A 24,022-nucleotide genomic window follows, 5' to 3' on the forward strand; every position below is an offset into this window, starting at 1 on the left:
TTCTACATTTTGTGAATGGGGCATGCTTATTTACGATGGTGAGGAAATTACTTTTAAAGAACGACCAGGCATCCTCTACTGACTGGATGAGGTCAATATCCTTCCAGGATACGATACCCGGGCCAGGTCGATTAGAAAGGCCTGCTCGCAGAAGTGTTTTAGGGAGCATTTGACAGTAATGAGGGGTGGTCGTTTGACCGTGGATAAGGGTTAGGGTTGAAGCCAGTGGTGGAAAAAGTACCCAATTGTCATACTTGAATAAACGTAAAGATACGTTAATAGAAAATGACTCAAATGAAAGTCACCCAGTAAAATACTACTTCAGTAAAAGTATTTGGTTTCAAATATACTGAAGTATCAAAAGTAAATGTAATTGATAAAGTGTACTTAAGTATCAATAGTATAAATAATTTAAAATGTCTTATATTAAGCAAACCAGACGGCACCATTTTCTTGTTTTTTAAATTTACGGATGGCCTGGGGCACACACCAACACTCAGACATAATTTACTAATGAATTTGTTTAGTGAGTCCACCAGATCAGAGGCAGTATTAATGACTAGGGATGTTCTCTTGATAAGTGTGTGAATTGAACCATTTTCCTGTCCTGCTAAGCATTCAAAATGTAACAAGTACTTTTCTATGTCAGGGAAAATGTATGGAGTAAAAAGTACATCAATTTCTTTCGGAATGTGTGAAGTAAAAGTAGTCAAAAATTAAAATAGTTATGTACAGGTACCAAAACACATGCATATTAATTAGGCACACACACCGATTTATATGCACATAAATGTACACACTCTCATGCCTGCATGCATGATCACATACATACTGTCCCACAAACACACTTTGAGCAGAGCAGCATAGTCAAGCGGTACCAGCTGCCATATTGGTATACATCATCTTCTGATTGAAGACTTTACACCGAGTGTTGGGAGTCTCCTAGTTCATGGTCTTTCAGGCAAACATTTGCAGAGGACAACGTTGAACATGACTGCGTGCGTGCGTGCGTAATGTCAGCGATGCTTCTTTCCGCTCTGCCTGACAGAAAGTCCACTCTGTCATAGACAATAATTTCACAGATCGTTGTGCTCTTGCTGCAGGGAGAGGTGAGGGCCAAATATCTGCATAATTCTGCTGCAATGAGTAAGGACCGGTGTTCTATGGAATGGTGGTCTGCATGTGTTACGGATGATCTTGAACAGGTGAAGCTTCCTGGAAGTTCAGTTGGAGCAGGATTCAAGGCAGCTGCCAAAAGGCCCTTTGCTAAGTGAGAGTTAAACTGTATACAACCTTATTCAAAAAGCTATTACATTGGGATTTTTTCTCATCAATCTAGACAAAATACCCCATAATGACATAGAAATATATACAGCTGGAGGAAACCTGGCATCATCCCTACGGTGAAGCATGGTGGTGGTGGCAGCGTTATGCTGGAGGGATGTTTTTCGGCGGCAGGGACTGGGAGACTAGTCAGGATTGAGGGAAAGATGAACAGAGCAAAGTACTCAGGGCCTCAGACTAAGACGAATGTTCACTTTCCAACAGGACAACGACCCTAAGCACACAGCCAAGACAACGCTGAAATGGCTTCGGGACAAGTCTCAATGTCCTTGAGTGGCCCAGCCAGAGCCCGGACTTGAACCCGATCTAACATCTGAAGAAACCTGAAAATAGCTGTGCAGCGACGCTCCCCATCCAACCTGACAGAGCTTGAGAGGATCTGTAGAGAAGAATGGGAGAAACTACCCAAATACAGTTGTGCCAAGCTTGTAGCATCATACCCAAGAAGACTCAATGTTGTAATCGCTGCCAAAGGTGCTTCAACAAAGTACTGAGTAAAGGGTCTGAATACTTATGTAAATGTGATATCAGTTTAAGTAAATTATTAAACACGTGTCCCAAAGCCCACAGCCAAGACAACGCAGGAGTGGCTTTGGGACACGTCTCTGAATGTCCTTAAGTGGCCCAGCCAGAGCCCGGACTTGTACCTGATCGAACATGTCTGGAGAGACCTGAAAATAGCTGTGCAGCAACGATCCACATCCAACCTGACAGAGCTTGAGAGGATCTGCAGAGAAGAATGGGAGAAACTCCCCAAATACAAGTGTGCCACGATTGTAGCGTCATACCCAAGAAGACTTGAGGTTGTAATCGCTGCCAAAGCTGCTTCAACGAAGTACTGAGTAAAGGATCTGAAAAATTACATGTCATTTTTCAGTTTTAATTTTTTTTAAAATAAATTTGCAAACATAAAAAAGAAAAAAAGTTTTAACTTTGTCATTCTGGGGTATTGTGTGTAGATTTGATGATAATTTGTTTAACTTTTAATCCATTTGAAAATAAATCTAATGTAACAAAATGTGGAAAAAGTCAAGGGGTCTGAATACTTTCAAAATGCGCTGTATATTATTGTCACTGGCAGACTCTATAATACTCAATTGATCCTTGTAAATATCTAAGCGCCAAATTGGGATTCCGATATTTTTTTTGCCTTTCTGTCTTCACTTCCAGATATGACCTCGCTCTTTTTAATCTTAGGAGGCGATTTTAATTGCTGGCTTAATCCTACTTTGGATTGTTCAACAAACATTAGGACACCTTCTAGGTCTGCTAAAGTTATCCAAACTTTTCTTGAAGAGTTTGCCGTTACAGACCCATGACCCAATACATTTTCTCCCATGTCCATCACACTGATACCCGTATTGATTAATTCTTCATAGACTACAGACTTCTCCCCTCTGTATGCTCATACAATTCCATTGTCATATCCGATCATGCCCCTCTGACTTTAGAGCTATCAGTTGGTGGTGGGACTGAGCTTTGTGTACCTTGGCATTTTAATACCCGCTTGCTGTCTGATGAAAGTTTTGTCAACTTTCTGACTGCTCAGATTTGTTTTTATAGTTACCAACGACACCCACGTCGTTTCACCATTTGTTCTGTGGGAGACTTTTAAGGCGTTCATTAGAGTTCAAATGATGTCATATACTTGTTTTGAAAGAAACAATTGGATAAAGAGACTCTTAGACAATACTTATGCAACCTCATTGCCAAATTGAGGAACTGCTGATTAAGTTGCGACATAATAACTATGAGTATTGTGACAAGGCAAGTAAATTGCTTTCTCATCAACTTGGCCATGCTTCCTCTGCTCAACAAATTTCTCAAATTCAAACACCTACAGGTGCAACAATAGATCCCCAGCGAATAAATAATCAGTTTAAGGACTTCTATGCCTCTGTATACACTTCAGAACAGTCTGCTGACCCCTCGGCTCTTGATACATTTTTTATACTCTAACTGTCCCAACCATTGATTCAGTCTCCAAGCTTTAATTGGAGGAACCTATCACCAAGAGATTTCAGATGCGGCACGTGCAATGCAAGGTGGTAAATGTCCTGGACCAGATGGTACCCAATATAATTTTACAAGAGGTTTCTGGATAAATTTGCCACGCTCTTGATTAGTATGTTTATTGAATCCTTTGAATCAGTCTCTCTCCCTTAATCCTTAACACAGGCCGCCATTTCATTGATATTGAAAAATAATAAATACCCTCTCTCCTGCGGGTCCTATCGCCCAATCTCACTGCTCAATGTGGATGTTAAGCTCTTAGATAAACTATTAGCTATGCTTTTGTAGTTGGTTTTACCATCTGTTATTTCCTCTGATCAGAAAGATTTTTTATAAAAAATAGACAATATTTCTCAAATATCAGAAGACTTTTTAATGTTTTGTATAAACTCCCAGAGATTCTAATCTCTCTAAATGCTGAGAAGGCTTTTGATAGAGTGGAGTGAGGCTACCTTTTTTATAGAAACATTTGGCTTCGGCAAAAAAAATCATTGCTTGGATCAAGTTGCTACACACTTCTCCACTTGCATCTGTCAGAATGAATAACACCCACTTTCCTTTCTTCAGAGGCACTAGACTGGCGTGTCTAATGTTTTCCTTGCTTTTTGCTATTCCCATCTAGCCCCTCGCTATTGCATGTTCAGAGGTGACATCGAATAAAGGGTCCCACTTTATGCTGATGACTTGTTATTCTATCTGAAACCCAGATATATCCTTACCCATTATGCTATCTGTTCACAATGCATTTGGCCTCGTCTCTGGTTACAAATTCAATCTGAATAAGGGCGAGCTCGTAACTACCCATTACACACATTACCTTTTCAGAGTAGTTCTAGACAAATGCACATACCAAGGGGTACATGTCACGGACAAATTCTATAATTTGCGTGAAAAATATTATCTCCGACTTAATCTCTAATAAAAAAAAATCAATGGATCTGCAAGGTGTTCCTGCAATGGCCTAAAGCCTTAGGGAGCATAATTTTCAGGTCTATTATTGGGCTGCCAATTTCCATGTAATTCAGTACTGGATCCGTGCAGATACCCCACATATCATTCCAGCATGGTTGAAAATAGAATCTTCCTCGTGTATGCCATCCTCACTGGCTGCTTTAGCGCGTTCCCCTATTCATTCTTCTACTTCAGGTTATACCAAAAACATTTGTATAAAAACCACTCTCAAGATCTGGAACCAGTTTAGACGTCACTTTGGTTTGCGTCGTTCCAACAACTCTCAGCTAAATTCCACCTTCCAAATAGTCATTTCTTTAGATATTTACAAGTGCGCAGCTTTGTCCATGACATGACCTTTAAATTCCCCACTCTTCCTGTGGTTCTTCCACTGATGCATTTTTTCCCACCATCCCCAACAGTGAAAGGTATTATTCCCAATTGGCACCCTTTTTTCTAAGAGACAGTGAGCAAGACGTATAACACATTATGTTCAGTGCCCAGTGACTCTGTGACAGGTTTGGACTGTACATTGTATCAGCCTCAGCTATGTTGCAGTAGAGCCACTTATCAGCAGTACATTACATTACAATACAACTTTATTGTCCATTAGTTAGAAGAAAGTATATGCAAAGTTTTGTTGGCTTTATCCTTTCTTCTCTGTGGGTGAGTTGTTGGAGGACTTACCTTGACTTTTTATTCCCTTCTGGCTAGCTCCCTTTTTGGGAGTTTTTTGAACACCATAGTTCAGCTCTGATTTGACTCTAGCAGGACAATGCGTGATTCTTAAATGTCTCTGCTCAACCAAGGTACCCCTGGCATAAGCAGTGACCCAGTGTAGTCCACTGTTTCACTCCCTCATCCCTCTGGGGTTGTGGAGGGAGCTGAAAAGGGAGAATCGCTTGGCGGCTCTATCCGTATGAATATGAATGACGAGCTCAGCTTCTCAGCAGCACACTCACACAACTCACACAGTCTTGCGTCGCATGAAACTGCCTAAGTTGTCTCCAGCTCTACAGTGTCAGTGGGAGGATAAACCCTCAGCTGCATCAGCTTGCTGTCTTCACATATAGAAAGAGAAAGCGAGAGAGACAGTAGAGTTTGAAGCGCCGAGTGGCTATTATCACCAGTCTAAAAAGAGTCATGTTGAAGTCTGGGAATTGTGCTGTCAGATTTTTACCTTACTGGTCATTTGAACACCTTCATTTCCGACCGCCACAGTTTTTTCTATACCAAGACGAAACCTTAGTCGTAAAGGAAGAAAAAAAAAGGGACCTGGGATTTGTCAGTGGTGGTAGAAGATGTGTGTGTACTTTTGTGTGTGTTTTAATGTTTAGTGTGTTGTGTTTAAACACGTCTAGCAGAGGCAGCCCGTGTACCAGCAGGAGTTGGTTACAGCCACCTACTTAATAATTGAGCTTTGTTGGCCTACTAATTAATTAGCTCAATAATTCAGTGTGCAGGACAGGAGACTTATGGTACCGCCTAGTGTGGTCTCAATAAAATTTTCCATAGCCTATACTAGAGGTCGACCGATTATGATTTTTCAACACCGATACCGATTATTGGAGGACCAAAAAAAGCAGATACCGATTAATCGGATGATTTTTTTACATTTATTTGTAATAATGACAATTACAACAATACTGAATGAACACTTATTTTAACTTAATATAATACATCAATAGAATCAATTTAGGCTCAAATAAATAATGAAACATGTTCAATTTGGTTTAAATAATGCAAAAACAAAGTGTTGGAGAAGAAAGTAAAAGTGCAATATGTGCCATGTAAGAAAGCTAACATTTAAGTTCCTTGCTCAGAACATGAGAACATATGAAAGCTGGTGGTTCCTTTTAACATGAGTCTTCAATATTCCCAGGTAAGAAGTTTTAGGTTGTAGTTATTATAGGAATTATAGGACTATTTCTCTCTATACCATTTGTATTTCATATACCTTCGACTATTGGATGTTCTTATAGGCACTTTAGTATTGCCAGTGTAACAGTATAGCTTCCGTCCCTCTCCTCGCTCCTACCTGGGCTTGAACCAGGAACACATCGACAACAGCCACCCTCGAAGCAGCGTTACCCATGCAGAGCAAGGGGAACAACCACTCCAAGTCTCAGAGCGAGTGACGTTTGAAACGCTATTAGCGCGCACCCCGCTAACTAGCTAGCCATTTCACATCGGTTACACCAGCCTAATCTCCGGAGTTGATAGGCTTGAAGTCATAAACAGCGCAATGCTTGAAGCACAGCGACGAGCTGCTGGCAAAACGCACAAAAGTGCTGTTTGAATGAATGCTTACGAGCCTGCTGGTGCCTACCATCGCTCAGTCAGACTGCTCTATCAAATCATAGACTTAAATATAACATAATAACACACAGAAATACGAGCCTTAGTCATTTTTAGAAACACGAGTTTGGCCAGTCTTAGATTTGACGATCAAGCGGTGAGTTATGCATGCCTAGTTTGTTAATTTACCCTAGCAGATGGTCTTATATTCACATGCTCTAACCACAGTCAACACATCTATTTTGTAACAACAATATCATGGAATAAAATAATGGATATCTTTTCACCCCTACCCTTGTCCGCGGTGGTGTGCGAATCCACAAACTTCTGGCTACCTTGCCATGTAATTCTTACAAAATGAAGAACAGTTTCTAAAACTGCAAATGTTTTGGTCTGTCTTAGGAGTGAGGGTAAATGGTAGGCATGTTTTCTCCTATCCACTTTATGTTGTAATTATTATTTTGGGTATAGGGGAGGGTCACTTGTTTTTTCTTCAAGTGTTCAGGGACAGTTGGGTAAAAATATTTTTTACTGAAGTCTCTAACAGCCATGGATCACCTCCCTTAGAGAAGCAGGCCTGTGAGTAATATGGTAGGAATGGCCCTGGTGTGGTTACTGTGGTCTTGAATGTAAAGGTCCATCTTTCTAGCCCTTATGCTAACATGTGGACTAGCATTTGCCACAGAAGCCCTAGCATTAAATATCTTCAAATTTTGCTCTGACACTACCGCCTAGCAATCCGCCATCAATGCCCTTGCATTCAATATCTTCTCATTTAGCTCTGACGCTACCACTTAGCATCCACCAGAGGCCCATGCAGCAAAATATCTTTCCTTTTGGCACTAACACATAACATCTGCCACAGAAGCCCAGGCAGCTGTAGTCATACCGTATATCAGCGCATAGACAGAGGAGAGGGGGAGTGAGCGACCTGGGTGAGGGTAGGTTAGTCACTCTGCTGCGTCGAAATCTTATTGACTGAGTGTGAGGTCTATAATGAGCCCAGGGTTAACCCCTTCAACCTCCGGGGCTCTGAGCTCTTAAACAAGGCTTTAACATCCCTTTGATGCCACTGCGCGTCTTCTTCAAGCTCGTGGGTGACGGTGGGTTAAAAGAGGGCTGGTGGGGGCAAACAGTTATTTTTAAGCAGCTGAGGAGATATGGGCAGGCAGAGATGGAGGACAGTGGTGTGACGGGCGCTAGCCGCGAAGGCTCATCTCTGAGGTCACAGGGTGAGGAGTCAGACACTAACACTTAGTGAGATAAAGAGAGACTAGGTCACTACTGTAACAAAAGGTGGGCTTAATGAATCTACGTTGAAGTTGACGATTGAATCATTGGGCATAACCTTTGGTGTTATTTTTAAGGACTCATACCTGGAGGAGAAAATTAGGCTGAATATTATTCTTTATAGAATGGACACATCGTTGCATGGTGCGTGCGTGCATATTAGTTGTCTCTGTGTGTGTGTGTGTGTGTGTGTGTGTGTGTGTGTGTGTGTGTGTGTGCCCACTATGAAAGCTCAAGAAACAGATGTTTATAGGTTCATACCAGAGCATTCTTTACTAACCGTAGGATTTTCTAACCCACTATAATATATTTTTCCCATGAGATAAAAATGCCTGACATGCATTTTGTAGTAGCTAATCGTTTTTATTGGTACATTTTTATGATATGGGGTGTTAGGGTCAATTCTAACGAGAGAGAGAGAGAGAGAGAGAGAGAGAGAGAGAGAGAGAGAGAGAGAGAGAGAGAGAGAGAGAGAGAGAGAGAGAGAGAGAGAGAGAGAGAGAGAGAGAGAGAGAGAGAGAGAGAGAGAGAGAGAGAGAGAGAGAGAGAGAGAGAGAGAGAGAGAGAGAGAGAGAGAGAGAGAGAGAGAGAGAGAGAGAGAGAGAGAGAGAGAGAGAGAGAGAGAGAGAGAGAGAGAGAGAGAGAGAGAGAGAGAGAGAGAGAGAGAGAGAGAGAGAGAGAGAGAGAGAGAGAGAGAGAGAGGCTGCATTTCCACATCCTTTGGCCTGATTGGCTGTGGGTGAGTGACCCGGTTGGAAGCTCTCTGGCTCCTGTGCCTGTTCTTTCTGCTGGCTCGGCTTTATAAGCCCCCACTGTGTTTCGCAGAAGGCCCCACAACGAGCATCCATGGACAAACACTGTTCTTATCCGCCCTACACGCACAGCCAGACCCAAGGACAGTGGGGGTCATACAGGTACACACATGCAAACACATATCTATTTCCCTATTCACATCTTTTCCCTTACCCCTCTGTGGCCCCGAACATCGGGACTTCATAGAAAACCATAATCGCTGTGCCTAGTGCTATGTGAGGGATTTCTTGTTTGAAAGAATGACGTGTTTTGTTGCCTTGTCCAGTGCCTTGTTGCTCCTGTACTCCCTGTACACTCATGACTGTGAGACCACTCATGCCTCCAACACCATCATTAAGTTTGCAGACGACACGACGGTGGTGGGCATGATCGCCGATTGCGATGAGACAGCCTACAGGGAAGAGGTTAGAGCCCTGGCACAGTGGCAGGAAAACAGCCTCTCTCCCTCAACGTCAGCAAAACTACAGGAAACAGGGAGGAGCACACCACTATTGTCATCAATGGGGCTGTAGTCGAGAGGGTCAAAATCTTCAAGTTCCTCGGCGTACACTTCACAGAGGATCTGACATGGTCCAATCACACCACCATCGCGCCTGAAGAAATGCGGGATGGGCCCTTGGATCCTCAAGAAGTTCTACAGTTGCACAATCGAGAACATCTTAATATCAAATTCAAATATTGACTGGCTGCATCACTGCCTGGTTTGGCAACTGCACCATCCTCAACCGGGAGGTCCTACGGAGGGTGGTGTGGACGGTGCAATACATCACTGAGGGAGAGCTCCCTGTACTCCAGGACATCTACACCAAGCGGTTTCTGAGGAAGTCCCAAAAGATCGCCAAGGACTTCATCCACCCGAGCCATGGACTGTTCACTAGTGGTGTAACAGACCGTACTTGATCCGTGATCCGTACGAATCACCCCCCACGGTTCGGCACACATGTGAACCGCGGATCAATTGCAAAGTTTAACCATCAGTGTGAAATACAGTTTTACTGCCGCTATTACTTTTTAAAGTAATAATTCCCTAAATCTTGATGCAGAGTTGCAGTGAAAACATAAAGACAAGACTGATGCGTGCTGTGTTTTACTCTGAAGCCTGAAGGTTGATTTGATTACTTTGAAAAAGCAGTTGTGTGTACTGTTCACGTGAAAGGGGCATGTTGAATCCCAACGAATCAATCCTGGATGCTCGCTTTGCAAAATCAAAGAAGAAAAAAGAGCAATGACAGACATGGCTAGCAGAGGAGTTGAAGAACTGGAAAAGCCTCCCGCTTCATTTAAGTCTCATGTATGGGGCAATTTTGGCTTCTCTGTCAAATATGATGACGGAAGAAGGGTGGTGGACAACACCATTACTGTGTGTAGGCATTGTGCAACAAGAAAGCCGTATGATCATGGAAATACATCGAGCATGGCCACACATTTAAAGTGTCATCACCCTGGTGTGTCAGTAACTGGAGCCAACTCATCCAAGAGACAACAACTTCTCACCGCAGCATTTAAGCAGCTCTTTGCTGCAGAATCAGACCGGGCTAAAGCCATCACCAAATCTACTGGGATGTTTATCGCTGCAGACATGAGGCAATAGTCTGTTGTGGGAAACAGAGGGTTTAAACATATGGTGAAAGTGCTTGAGCCACGCTATGAAATCCCCTTCAGTATGAAGTGCCAGATCTTTATGAAGAGATCTTTATGAACAGGAAAATATCAAAATTGTTGACGATTTATCCAAGGCATCCTCTGTTGCCCACACCACAGACGGGTGGACCTCCAGGGCAACGGAAAGCTACGTGACTGCTCACTACACCACAGAGGAGTGGGAGATGCGAAGTCCGGTGCTACATACAAGCCCCCTCAATGAGAGTCACACAGGTACAAATATTGCGCAGGTACTGCTGCGGAGTGGAAGCTAGAGAGGCCCAATAGCAATATCCCAACCGCCACAGATAATGCCAAGAACCAAGTAAATTCAGTGATAGAAGCTGGACTGGGGCCACAGATAGCTTGCTTTGCACATATGATAAATTTAGCATCCCGAAAGGGAATCTCAGTGAACCAGATGTACCGCCTCCTTGGGAGGATCAGGAACGTGGTTTCCTTTTTCCACCGAAGCACAACAGCCGCTCATGTGCTTTAGACCAAGCAAGCAATGCTACAGCTACCGACCCACAAGCTCATACACGATGTCACAACAAGATGGAAGATGGCGCTATCTTGAGCAGCAGGCAGCTGTATACTCTGCACTGACAGACAAGACCCTGAAAGAAATAAAGACGTCGTCACCTCGTCTGATGATGACGTGAAAGTGGCAGAGGAGGTCCTCCAGGTGCTCAAACCCCTCAAACGGTTACAACCCTATTGAGCACTGAAACTGTCTGTGTCCATGATCCTACCTCTGAAAACAAGGATTCTACAATCCATGGCTCCAAGTGAGGAAGACAGCACCATCACTAGAGATGTCAAGGCTGCCATTAGAGAGGACCTGAACCCCAGATACCCCCATAATGTACAGGACTACCTTCATTGATCTACCGCACTGGATCCAAGGTTCAAGCCCCTGTCTCACCTAGACCCTGCCCAATGCCAGAGAACATACAGTGATCTCACCACTGAGATTGTGGCCACTGAAGAGGTAAAAAAAATAAGAGTGAATTACTTAAATAATAAATATACTGCAGTCTAGTCTTAGTCTATGCTATTGCTATTAGAATAATCCAATTTTCATTTGGAATAATAATGGCTTTTATTAAATGTTATTGCCACAATTATAGTTCTATGAAATATGAAAATAAATAATTAGTAAGTTTAATAGATCAAGTCATTTTTTCTGCAGGGTCAAGCCACAGAGCCGACAGGAGCAGACTGAGGCATCTCCTCCACAAAATAATTCGGCCAGGAAGGAGCTTTTCGAGGAGACCTTTGCGAGCAAGGACACAAGCAAGACATTTTCCAACACCCTTAAAGAGGAGGTGGCATCCTACAAGGCAGCAAGCGGCATTCCAGTGGATGGTGATCCACTGGCATGGTGGAAAAGCAATGAGTTGCCATGATGGCAAGATGCTACCTGGCTGTGCCTGGCACTCAAGTTCCTAGCGAGAGGGTGTTCTTCACGGCAGGGGACATAGTGACTGCAAAGAGGTCTACCCACTCCCCAGACAATGTAGACATCCTCATCTTGAAAAATAATTTGAAGTTACAAGCTCAGGTCTACTTTGATTTCTTTTTTTTTTGATGATGTGGACACTGGCTATTTTTTTCATTCACTATTGTTTGAAGGAAGAAGGTATCATGCCTCATATTGTACTTTAATTTAACAATTGTGTATTGAATATTTTAAGATTTATTTTATTTTTATTTCACCTTTATTTAACCAGATAGGCCAGTTGAGAACAAGTTCTCATTTACAACTGCAACCTGGCCAAAATAAAGCAAAGCAGTGCGACACAAACAACAGAGTTACACGTGATAAACAAACGTACAGTCAATAACACATTAGAAAAATCTTTATACAGTGTGTGCAAATGTAGTAAGATTAGGGAGGTAAGGCCATAAATTGGCCATAGTGGTGAAATAATTACAATTTAGCATTTAAACACTGGAGTGATAGATGTGCAAGTAAAGATACTGGGGTGCAAAGGAGCAAAAAATAAATAACAATATGGGGATGAGGTAGTTGGGTGGGTTATTTACAGATGGGCTGTGTACAGCTGCAGCGATCGAACAGCTGATGCTTAAAGTTAGTGAGGGAGATATAAGTCTCCAGCTTCAGTGATTTTTGCAATTCGTTCCATATTTGTCTCTTTTTTTTTTCTTTTTTTTTGCTCACCCCAAAAATTATCCGATCCGTGACTAAAAACCGTAATCCGAACCGTAAGTTTTGTGATTTATTGCACCACTACTGTTCACTGTGATACTCCAATACCTTTTTGCAAGATAGTATCGGGTCTTGGATCAACAGGCTCCGAGACAGCTTCTACCACCAGGCCATCAGACTGCTGAACAGCTAACCCTAGCTGTCTCCCTGCTCAGACCTGCACCTTAGTTTCTAAGGTGCAAATAGTCTCGATCGGCAATAAATACAGTGTAACATTTGTTTGTAAATACCTGTTCTATTACTTGTTATTTTAGAATTGACTCTTTTGATTGTTGTTATTATTATTCAATAGATTCATTTACTGCATTGTTGAGGGAGCTAGCGCATAAGCATTTCGCTACACTTTTTATACGTGCTGTAAACTGTATGTAGCGAATATATTTTATTTGATTTAAAGGCCGATAGAAGCTAGCTTTTCCAAGTAGACTTATTGTGGTTTTCCATGTCGTCTGTTCTACCAATCCCTGGAATTAGGTGATCAGGATTGGCCTCCTCTGAGGATACACCACCTTACACAGGAGAGGGAAAGGGAGTCATTAATGCAAAGTTGCCATTTTAGTCAAACAATTCTGAATTGAGATTGGCATGCGAATAGTGTCAAGACCTCGTCAGAGAAGGGATAAAAAACGACTGACACAAGTCTGTGAGGAAGATCATTTTTACGCAGGTTGAAGTTCATTGTCACGAATCTTACCCTGAAGGCAGAACTGAGTGATTTCCGCTAGATTATAGTAATGCATAGATTTTTTGGGGGTGCTTTTTGGTCTTAATTTAAGGTTAGTGTGCAAGTAAAGATGCACGGAGGCTTGTTGTGCAATTAAACTGAACGTCTTTACTTGAGATCAACATGAGATCAACATGTTAAAAACTCAGTCATCCAAAATAATGATTAAATTAAGATCCTACATCTGTATATTTCATTCATACAAGCGTTTCAAAGCCTGAGGAGAGAGATGCAAAACCAAGAAGCATTAACTCATTGACAGTTCAGTATTTTCTACCGGTGAGAAGCGTGTCCCTAAAGCGTATCACCGACCGCTCATGAACCCAGAGTGCTTGTTGTGGAGACAGATTTAATTTTCAAGCAACTGTATGCTCTCTCAGCTGGGTAATGCTCATGAGGTCACACCGTAGCAAAATGGTTTACAGTAGTTTCTCCCATTTTATTCAGTATTCTTCTGTTTGGTGCTTGAACACTGAACATGTCCCAGCTCTGACCTGAGTGAGCTTGTAGAACCTCTGTCCAATGCCTGGCTACTTATCTTACCCAAAGCCTTCTCTCCTCTCCACAAGGTGATGGATGGGGATAGATTGGCTTGGGGAAATGGATTGTGGGACTTGGGCTGATGAGGTTTAAGAGTGTTTGCGAAGTGGAAAAGGTAGAATTAGTAGGGGTTGAGGGAGCGGCTAAATCGAACGAGCTGTGTGTGTTATTAGAGGCACCCTCGTTAGCCTTATTTTCTCGTCTAATTCAGCATGACTGGCGAAGCTGGATTCATTTCAAACGGGATGTGAGTGAAAGCGATTCTCTCTGTGTGTTTGTGTTGAGTCTGTGTGTCTCGCTCACTCATTTAATCGGTCTACTATGTCTTATGTCCTCGATCCTGTCCAAATGGATTTGATCTATTGACTTCAGGTGTGTACGTGCGTGTGTTTGTTTTTCTGAGCCAAGAAAAATACAAAAATGTGTCCCATTGAGTCATCTAATGAAAATAAGAATATGGCTGCTTGGCCTTTGTCAGGACACATTTGACCTAAATTGGAAGACAAATATTACATGACAAAAACACTGTCCTGATACTGTACATCTCTGTTGACTGCCAAATTATTGAAAGCTATATTTGGCTATTATTCATGCCTATTGGAGTGAAAGTAATAGCTTTAGCATCCGAGCCGTATATTAGCCTGCCTAGCTCGGAAATGCCGCCGGGGGATACAAGAAGAGTACACACAGTATGTTTGTAAACGCTGTAATTAAATCTTAGATGATGACAGTAAATTTTATGGGAGCAAACTAAGATCTTATCTAAGTGAACAGAAAACAGACGCTTTAGCAGAGTTTGTCCCCATTGGTGTATATCATGCTAGAAACTGTCAGTTTCGATTGAAAGTGGGTATAAATGTAAGGTTCTAATTATCCAAAGGGTACGATTGGGGCTCCGGAAATGGATAAAAGACTGGAATGTTTTAGAAGGGTCTTGAGTATGATCACAAGATGGGTGCATATCTTTATCTTTATCAACACTAATACTCAACTTAACCAGAAACCACTGATCCAAATGAATGAACCCTGAGGATAATCTGTCCAAAAAGCTTATCTTTATAAAGAGCTATGTAAAGATTACTTGAGAAATTCAACATTCAATCATCACTCGTTTTAAATATACTGTACTGTACTGTAGCCTGGTGTCCATTTTCTTTACCTTTTCTACCACAACAACATTTCAAAACTGATATTTCCAAAGATCTCTTTGTTGATCATATCATCTTAAAATTCAACTAAACTAGCTAGCAAACTCACTATGTAGTTGCCCAAAATGGCAAAAATATTAAATTAATTAAAATTAAATGCACATTAATTACAGTACAGTTGTAATCTGCCAGCAATACAAATTAATTGCAGGGCCCCTAATTCTCAAATGAAATCCTGAGGTGCAAACACTTCAATTTCTTCTCTGGCATTTTTTTCTAGCGTAAACAACATCCTCTTTGACTGTAGCGACTGTGAACGCATTCTAACTCCGCATTCCAACTCCCATTCATTGCCCTTAGAAACATGCCTCTCAGTTCATTAAAACATTATTGATGAAAGTGCTACATGGGAAACTCTATTTGATAAACAATGTCTCGACAGAGAGCCTAAAGAAACTCAGCTGCTGGAAAACTTCCCAATTACATCTCACTGTCTACTAGCATTAGTGATGAAAAGCCCCCATTTTTACGCTAGCTCCTCTCCTATTTGCAGATGTGGGTGCAGGTTGTAGCAGCAGCTTCAAATGATAATGAAACTGTTGCTTATCTGCTGTGGGCAACTTATCAATAATGGATCAAATTGGTAGGCAACATTAATTAGAGGAGATGAAGGGCTTTGGCTTGTTTTTCTTGTCACTTTACACCCCCCCCCCCCCCCCCCCCCCCCGCAAGAAACAGACACGATGCCACGATGGTGGTTGTTTGACACTTTTGATATGGAAAGTGAAAAGTTATTTGTTATGTAGTGTCCATATTAGGACAGCCTGAAATGTTTGGGACATTTCAGAATGGACATACTGTGGTGTTTTTTTTTTGGGGGGGGGGGGGGGATTTAAACCCAAGTCATAATCTGTCTAACAAAAGATCATTGACACCAACTCCCCTCTCATTTTAATGGAATAATAACCCATTCTTGTGCTCTGATTTTCCCATTCAGTAAACAGGCAAGTCATTAACTGCCAATGAGTGTTTAGTCCTTGGCTTATGCAATTTTATAAATTAGATTAAAACCAGAAGCAAGCTTTTCATTTAATTGGAAAAAATATATCCATTCATGTATAATACAACAACTGTATTCCTTGCCACAGTAAACTGTCAAGTCAGCACAGCCTAGATCAATCGATCAATCAATCAATCGCTCAAAAACACTTAAACTATGGGTGTAATTGAAAAAACAGAGATAAAACACCAAAAAAACCTAAGAATTCCCTTTGAATCCTCTCATTGCAATTAAACCACGCGTCTCAAAGAGTACATTTAATTAGACCGAGTTTAGTCTTGCTTTCTCAATCCATGGCTTCTGGCTAGCATGAAGCCTAATGCGCTGGAAAATCATTATTTAGCGGGGATGAAATAATGATGTGAGTATATGGCTTTATCGTGTTTACATATGCAACCCTTCTCTTCTCGTCGTGTCCTACAGGCAGTTGTTCGTTTGAAGAGCACTACAGCAGCTGTGGCTACAGTGTGGCCCTGGGGACCAATGGCTTCGCCTGGGAGCAAGTCAACACTTGGGAGAGGCCCACTATGGACGCGGCTGTTCCCACAGGTACACAACGGGGCTTCCTCCTCTCTCCTTCCTTTATTTTCCCCTATCTCCTCTCCTCACCCCTTCTTTTTTTGGATGTGTGTGTGTGTCTTGCTTTCGTCAGCGCATCTTTCTTTCTTGTCCTCTCGTGGACAATTATATCTGTATTTTGGCTCTCCTCCGCTTTCACTCCCTCTCTCTCTCACAATCTCTCTTTGTTTCTCTCTGACTGATCACCTATGGTAGGGATGTCAGTGTCAGCTCCCCAGCTCCACGGGGTGCCTTCTAGTGTTACGCCACTGACATTAATCCAGTTAGCAGTTGAACACACTGCAACTATGTAACAAATGGCACCTTATTCCCTACATAGTGCACTACTTTTGACCATATCCCTAAGGGTCTTCCTCTGGACCCTGGTGAAAAAGTAGTAAACTATTTAGGCATAGGGTGTCATTTGGGACACAGACTGCCAGTACTGTAGTAGAGGCTTGTTATATTTGTCTACTGTGCTGACTGCTGAGCAAATTTCATTGAAGATCGCACAAAGAAGGCATATGGGGCAATTTTTTGCATTTGGTGCAAATTCAGGTCGTGTGAAAATCAGAAGCGCCGAGAACAACGTGATCAAAGTCTCTTTTTTTCGGCATGGCAAAACAGGGTACTTCAGATAAAAATGTGAAAAAAAGGGGCGGTATAAATAAATAAACAACAGGAACCTATTTCACCCATATTCCTTCATATTTGTGTCATCGGGATAGGAGCATCTAATCAAAGGCATCACTGCATGTGTTAATGTGGAGGTAGGTACCTCATGTGTCTGCCCTTCTGTGTGTGTCACCCACAACAGCTGAAATGCATGAGGGACAAGCATCTTCACTGATCGCGCATGGCATTTCATACAATGTACCGTTGAACAATGCTGGACACAGTAGGCTCTACATAAAAAGAGAGTGAGAGCAGTGAGGCTCAGCGACTCAGGAGGGGCTCAGGTGATGAGGTTATTCCCATCAGTGCAAGCTGTCCTCCTTGTCACCAGGGCTCTTTCACCGCTTCAAAAAGAGTGCCGTTCCGAGGGAATGGGTTCAGTTGTGTTTTTCTGTGTTTGTTTTCTTCTCCTTCCTTTTATAATGCTCATGTTTGGCGCCAGGATATTACCTGGGATAGGAGATCGGTTGGTGGCGTTAAGAAGAGGTTGAGCAGTCACACAAAGTCTCTCCGACAGACCAAACTCCTTATAATATTACTTGAAAGCCACAGATGACACGCTGAGTATAAGAGCCTTATCAGGTCTAAGCTCTTTTCAACTCAACTTTCCCACTACTACTCCACGGTTGAGGCATTTTATGGTCAGTTCTATTCTTGGAATAAAGGGGACCTGTCTACTTAAAGGTGTTCAGTCCTGGTGTCAAGACCAAGAAGCAATATTACTTTCTGTCACTGTGACTACTGAAAGTGTATGGGCCGGTTTGCCGTATAGAGATTAAGCCTAGTCATAGACTCAAAAGAGCTTTCAATGGAGGTCCTTCACAGAGAATAATTCTTAGTCCAGGACTAAGCCTAATCTTCCTAATCTGTGTCCTGGAAACAAGCCCTATGAGTGCAGATTAAAGTTTGCGACAGTTGACTAGTATGTGATAGTTGTTGACTCAAGGGAATAAAGTAATCTTCTTGCACTCTGTATATGCTGTTCCCATCATTAAAAAAATAAAAATAATTTTACCCCCTTTTCTCCCCAATTTTCGTGGTATCCAATTGCTAGTAATTACTATCTTGTTTCATCGCTACAACTCCCGTACGGGCTCGGGAGAGACGAAGGTCGAAAGCCATGCGTCCTCCGAAACACAACCCAACCAAGCCGCACTGCTTCTTAACACAGCGCGCCTCCAACCCGGAAGCCAGCCACACCAATGTGTCGGAGGAAACACCGTGCACCTGGCTCCCTTGGTTAGCGCGCACTGCGCCCGCCCCGCCACAGGAGTCGCTGGTGCGTGATGAGACAAGGATATCCCTACCGGCCAAACCCTCCCTAACCCGGACGACGCTAGGCCAATTGTGCGTCGCCCCACGGACCTCCCGGTCGCGGCCGGCTGCGACAGAGCCTGGGCGCGAACCCAGAGTCTCTGGTGGCGCAGCTAGCGCTGCGATGCAGTGCCCTAGACCACTGCGCCACCCAGGAGGCCCTGCTGTTCCCATCATTGAGTCTTAATTTTCCTTTTGTTGATATTTCACTCTTCAAACACTCCAAATGGCACTTTAAATTGGTGGCCGCGGTGGGATTTGTCCCATGTCTCTCGGGGCAATGGGCAAGGTTTCTTCTGTTTGCATGGCGGACTTTGTGTGCAATAGTGTTTCTCAAGAGAGGGGATATACTAATCACTGGTCATGGCTTTTGTTAGAGTCCATTAGGCTCTCGCCGCTACACAGTAGCTACGCTTAGAGTCCTTTTTACACCTCTCTCGCTACAAAAGCAGTATCTAGTGTATAAGGTACAAGTAAATATCACTGTGACGTGACATGTTTTGTTGATTCGTCACTTTTGTCAGAGATTGACTGCAGAGTGATTGTGGACAGGGAGTTTCGGAATTGTTGCGTTCTCCGCCCATTTGCACGTCTCTCTGAAATCTGCTCCCACATCTATCTCCATTATTACCTCTTCAAGTGGAGCTCTGGCTGAAGAAAAAAAAAAAATCTGAACCAATCACCAGAAACATGGCTGAGGACCGTCATTTTGATGTGACGTGTTTACTCGACTGGGGAAACTGTGGAGTTTGAAGCCTATGCCAAAGGACTCTGGGATTAGTAATGGACATTTGAATTATAGGTTGTCAACAGCCCAGTTGCATTAATTCCTTGTGTTATTGGTCTGTGTAAATCTGATGAGGGTAAAGGGGTTAAATTACTCGTCTACTTGTTTTGTTTTTGGTGATGATTTGAGTGCTCTTGTCTGACTTGCAGACTTGATTGTGTTTCTGATTTGAGCGTGGCAGGCGGGCGAGGGTTGGAAGTGGAGAGGGAGCCACATTGATAAGAAATTGACAGGGAAAGGGGCCACAGGCACGCTCTCTCTCTCCTCACATACAGTGACCATCTCCTGTCAATGGAGGTGAAATTATTACTCACCATACTCACAGGACCTCTTAACCAGACACGGTAACAATGCTGATTAGATAAGCAGGACGGTTCACAACTCACCCTTGCTTTTTTGTGCTATTTTTAACAGTCACCCCCAGAATTCACCTGAGCCATAATGGAGGCAGAGTTACGGCCAAAGGTCAAATCGAATGGGTTATTCATTATCACTGAAGTCGGGAAGCTGCACCAGTACCCGGTGGATACCGCAGATCCATGGGGCCTCATCCCAGCTGGATTGAGTGTCACTCTCTCTAATGAGCACACTATTATGAAGATAAATGGATTATCACCTCTTGAGTAAACCCTGAATAAATTAGAGTCTGCGAGGTAGCTGTCATTGTGAGACAGCGTGCTGGGACTAGGAGATAAGAGAAGGATGTGTACCTACAGTCAGTTTCCTAGACAGAGCCCTGGGATAATTCCCCCGCAGCCTCGTTTTTCTTTGAATGTCGGGTTTAGGTCACCTACATGAGACCGCTCGCAGTCAACGAACCCCTTATAGGTTTTATGTTTATTTGTCTGAGAGCAATAGCGTTTTTTATTAGACACTCACTGTTGAGGGATAAAGCGAATGGAAATAATTTTATTTGGACACTCTGATTGATGACTTAACCTCTGCAAGCAAAAAGCCACAAACACAAAGCCACAAATGTGGGTGCCCAGTTGCTGCTGTTTGGTTTTCTAATGAAAAAGAGGATTTATGAAGAAAATCTTACCCAGGCCAGGTAAAATCCAAGAGTCATGTCTGTCTAAGGTTCTTTTGGTGGCAACAGGGAAATGTTCTGATACACATGCACACTTTCAAGCATGCGCATTGCGCACACACACATGCACGCACACAACCACACACACTTCCAGTCTGTGTGAACTTTCCTCCTCTCCCCTCACGCTGCCCTACCAAGACTCCGGTGATAGCCTTCGAGATGGGAAGAAGGGAATCATAACACGCATCAATTTTGGTTTCACGTTCCCAGGCACTAAAAAGACAATGTGGGCCCATCCTCAGAGCGACGGGCTGCCAATGAAAACCCAGCAGTCTGCTGCCAGGCTCAGAGCACTCCTTCACTTCCCCCCCCTTTACTCCATCACTGGGGACCCCACACCTCTGAGAATCTCCCTTCCCTATCCTCTTTATCTCTCTTTCTCTCTCTATTTCTCCATCTCTCTCTCTCTCTCTTGCTCTCTCTCTACTCTCTCACTCCTCTGTCTGTCTCTCTCTCCCCTTTCTGTCTGTCTCTCTCTCGCTCACTCTACCTCCCTCTCCCCCCTCTTTCTCTACCTTATCCACTCTCCCTTAAGTCATCACAGCCGATGCCGACCCGTGATTTTCACTCAAGCGTAGTCAGTGTGTGACTCCTCGGCTGACTTACTTACTGTGCTGTACAGTATGTTGTATAATGTCTGTTACAGGTGCATAGGTTTCAATATAAGATTCATAGAATGTTATGTGGGATGTGCACTAGAAGCATGTAGAATGCTGTTTTTGTCTGTGGGTTTGGTATACAAAATGGTAGATAACCTGAGTTTAGGCGCACAAGGGTATCAAGGAACGATATCTTAGTCTGACCTCAATATGACAGCAATACAGGGATCCATTTCTGGAAACCTCACTCCCCAAAGAGATTAATTTATATATTGATCCAGCCTCAAAGAATGAAGTCAATTAATTCCATTGTCGGAGGATTTTGTGTTGTGAAGTGTGGCCTGTAATAGCAATTACAAGAATTGGAATTGTATTATCATCACACAAAGATAGGTTTCACCACAGATGAATTCCAGATGGGTGTTGATGGTGAGATTAACTCAGTGATGATATGAGTGTTTAGATCTTCGAAAAAATCTTCATTTCATTGTCATTGAAGAGATAGTATTGTGGTTTGAAATACAAGATCAATTATAGTCTAATACCAGATTTGACTAGGTTGCACTTCAACCAATGGAATAGTTCCAAAAGTGCAAACTCTGCCCATCTGGCACTTCACGCAGGCTCAGTCAAATACTCAACATTTTTTTAAGTAAAACAAATACTATTTGAACCCAGGTCTGCCATACTATGGTTGTAGTTATGGCATCATTGTTAGATTGTATCTTGAAAAAATGTTGGCTAATGACTGGTGTGTGCTATAAGACGGTGTGGTCCATTGAATGGCAAAGTACTTCTCATAACACAGAGAAATCCTGCTCTTTCCCCATCACGACAGCCCACTATCTCAGGCCTATATTGGACTTTGCAACCCCCAGGCCCTTAGCACTACTTCAATGTGGGGTTCTAACTGACAACATGTCCACTCCTGGATTTGCTTCGGTTCTGCTGGGGTACCTTAAGAGCTCACTGTACAACCAATGAGATGCCACCATCAGTACGCACCCCGCAGCCATATAATAATATTCCTCTTGTGTGACATGGGGCTAGAGCACCCCGCCAGTCTCAAAGGTGTCTAGGAAGAATGGGCAGCATAAGTCACTCAGCTGCCATTGTTAGACTACAAAACATTTTAAAAGCCACATCATATGGAAGGAATCGGTCCCCAGAGAATATAATACGTTTTACGGTGAGAAAGGGATGGCATTTATGAGCCGACACGCTGATAACAACTAAGTGTTGTATGGTGGGAATGAGCTCTGTTGACATTTAAGGGGCCGCTTTGAAGGAAAAAGTGCATAAGGATGTTTATCATGGATATTCCAATGGATCCTTTGTGTTTCCCCGTTGGTTTATAGAAGTAGGCTACTTGTATATTATACTGATATGTTTTTAAATGATTATGGGGCCATATCTTGAGGATAGGTTGAAAGAATTGACTCCTGTGGTGAAATGTAGTCTGTGTTGACCATCTCACTGTCTTAGTCTTTCATTGCTATCTACTCATAGGTTGCAGTAAAAATGTAATATTAAGAGTGTCATCATCAGTAGTAGAACCAACCCCATCAAAGTATACGTCTGGTTTCATTTGACCTGGAAGCCAATCTGAACCAGCCATAGAGAAACAGTCAAACTGCCAAAGCCAATGCCCTACTTAGCCATCACTACATTCATTAATACAAGTGTGTTCACCATAGCCTGCGCAAACCCACTGCATCAGAATACTACATGCAAAACGAGTTAGCGTGAGTAGTAGCAACCCTGAGTGATACAGTGCTAGTGTGAATGCTTGATAGCTTTAATTATACATAATTGCAGTTCTTGACAGTTCTTGATATTACAACCCCACATTAAGTAATTAAACAGAAAAATAATGAATGTTATTAATGTAATCAGGTTTATTTTCCAGTTATAGTTATGCCGTTAGGGATAAATCTAGTGTGATTGGCTTGTTCTGACTGGGCTATAGACAGATGGTTTGGCCTTAGCTGTCTCCATCACTGGCCTCTATGGACAGTAGCGGCCGTGCTGCTCTGAGTAACTGACTAGCTGTCCTTGTTTTAAAGAGGTCTGCATGTCCCCCCAGGTGAACAAGCACAGTTTCTCTCCCTCTCCGCTCACTCACTGTCTGCACCACCACCACTACAATATTCCAGTCACACAAACACACACACGCATGCATGCACGCACGCAGTGACAGAGACAGACATAGACACAGGTACAGAAACACGCGCGCACACACACAAACAGTGGTGTAGTGGAGGGTATACGCTGTATACCCACTTATTTTTCAGTGGGCATTGCGTATGCTTACTTATTAATCCCCATGATTCGTATTAAAGTAGTGTAGTGGAGGTATATGCTGTATCAATTAATAAGGCTGATAGAACAGATAGGAATGTTTTAAATTAAAATGTATAAAAAATATTTTTTATTCACATTTTCACCGCAGCAATGTGCATACGGTGGTGGTCAAGCGTGAATGGAAAAAAAAGAGTGATTTGCTTTGTGGGAAAAAACTTGACATTCGCACTGCACATGTGAGCGGTTTCATGGACAGAGATGGAAATATCTGTTAGAAATTGGGAAAGAGTGGAGATCTAAAGATGCAACTATCATGGGTTGCTAATATGACTAGGATAATGCCTTTGGCTGCTAGATAATATGAGGAACTCTTTAAAATAATTGCCTCCACGTTTCTATAGTGGGATTTTGGCTATAGGTTACTTTGAAGCAAGGTAAGACATGTCTGATAGTATGACGTCAACTGTCAAGGTTTCAAACAATTAAGGAACAGGAAAATATAGTGACGCTAATGATAGACCTAACCGTCTTCTGGTAGATGGCTTTCCCAAAAACCTTCTCAATTAAATGTTAATTAGCTATAAAGTAGCCTATGCTTACCTGACAGTGATATCATGATTGATATCAATTCAGTGGC

The 24,022-nt window shown here is 42.6% G+C and overlaps 1 protein-coding gene across 1 annotated transcript in view; it reads left to right on the top strand.

The window, feature by feature from the left end:
• Positions 1-8,948: 8,948 nt before the first annotated feature.
• Positions 8,949-24,022, top strand: part of LOC120022190 (receptor-type tyrosine-protein phosphatase T-like) — a 356,205-nt gene continuing 341,131 nt past the window's right edge. Inside the window, exons 1-3 of the mRNA XM_038966074.1 lie at positions 8,949-9,160; positions 11,546-11,721; positions 16,482-16,607. Of these exons, the coding sequence (XP_038822002.1) occupies positions 8,949-9,160; positions 11,546-11,721; positions 16,482-16,607 (514 nt within the window). The remainder of the gene's footprint in view (positions 9,161-11,545; positions 11,722-16,481; positions 16,608-24,022) is intronic.

This window comes from Salvelinus namaycush, chromosome 2, assembly GCF_016432855.1.
Source record: "Salvelinus namaycush isolate Seneca chromosome 2, SaNama_1.0, whole genome shotgun sequence".
Taxonomy (NCBI): Eukaryota; Metazoa; Chordata; class Actinopteri; order Salmoniformes; family Salmonidae; genus Salvelinus; species Salvelinus namaycush.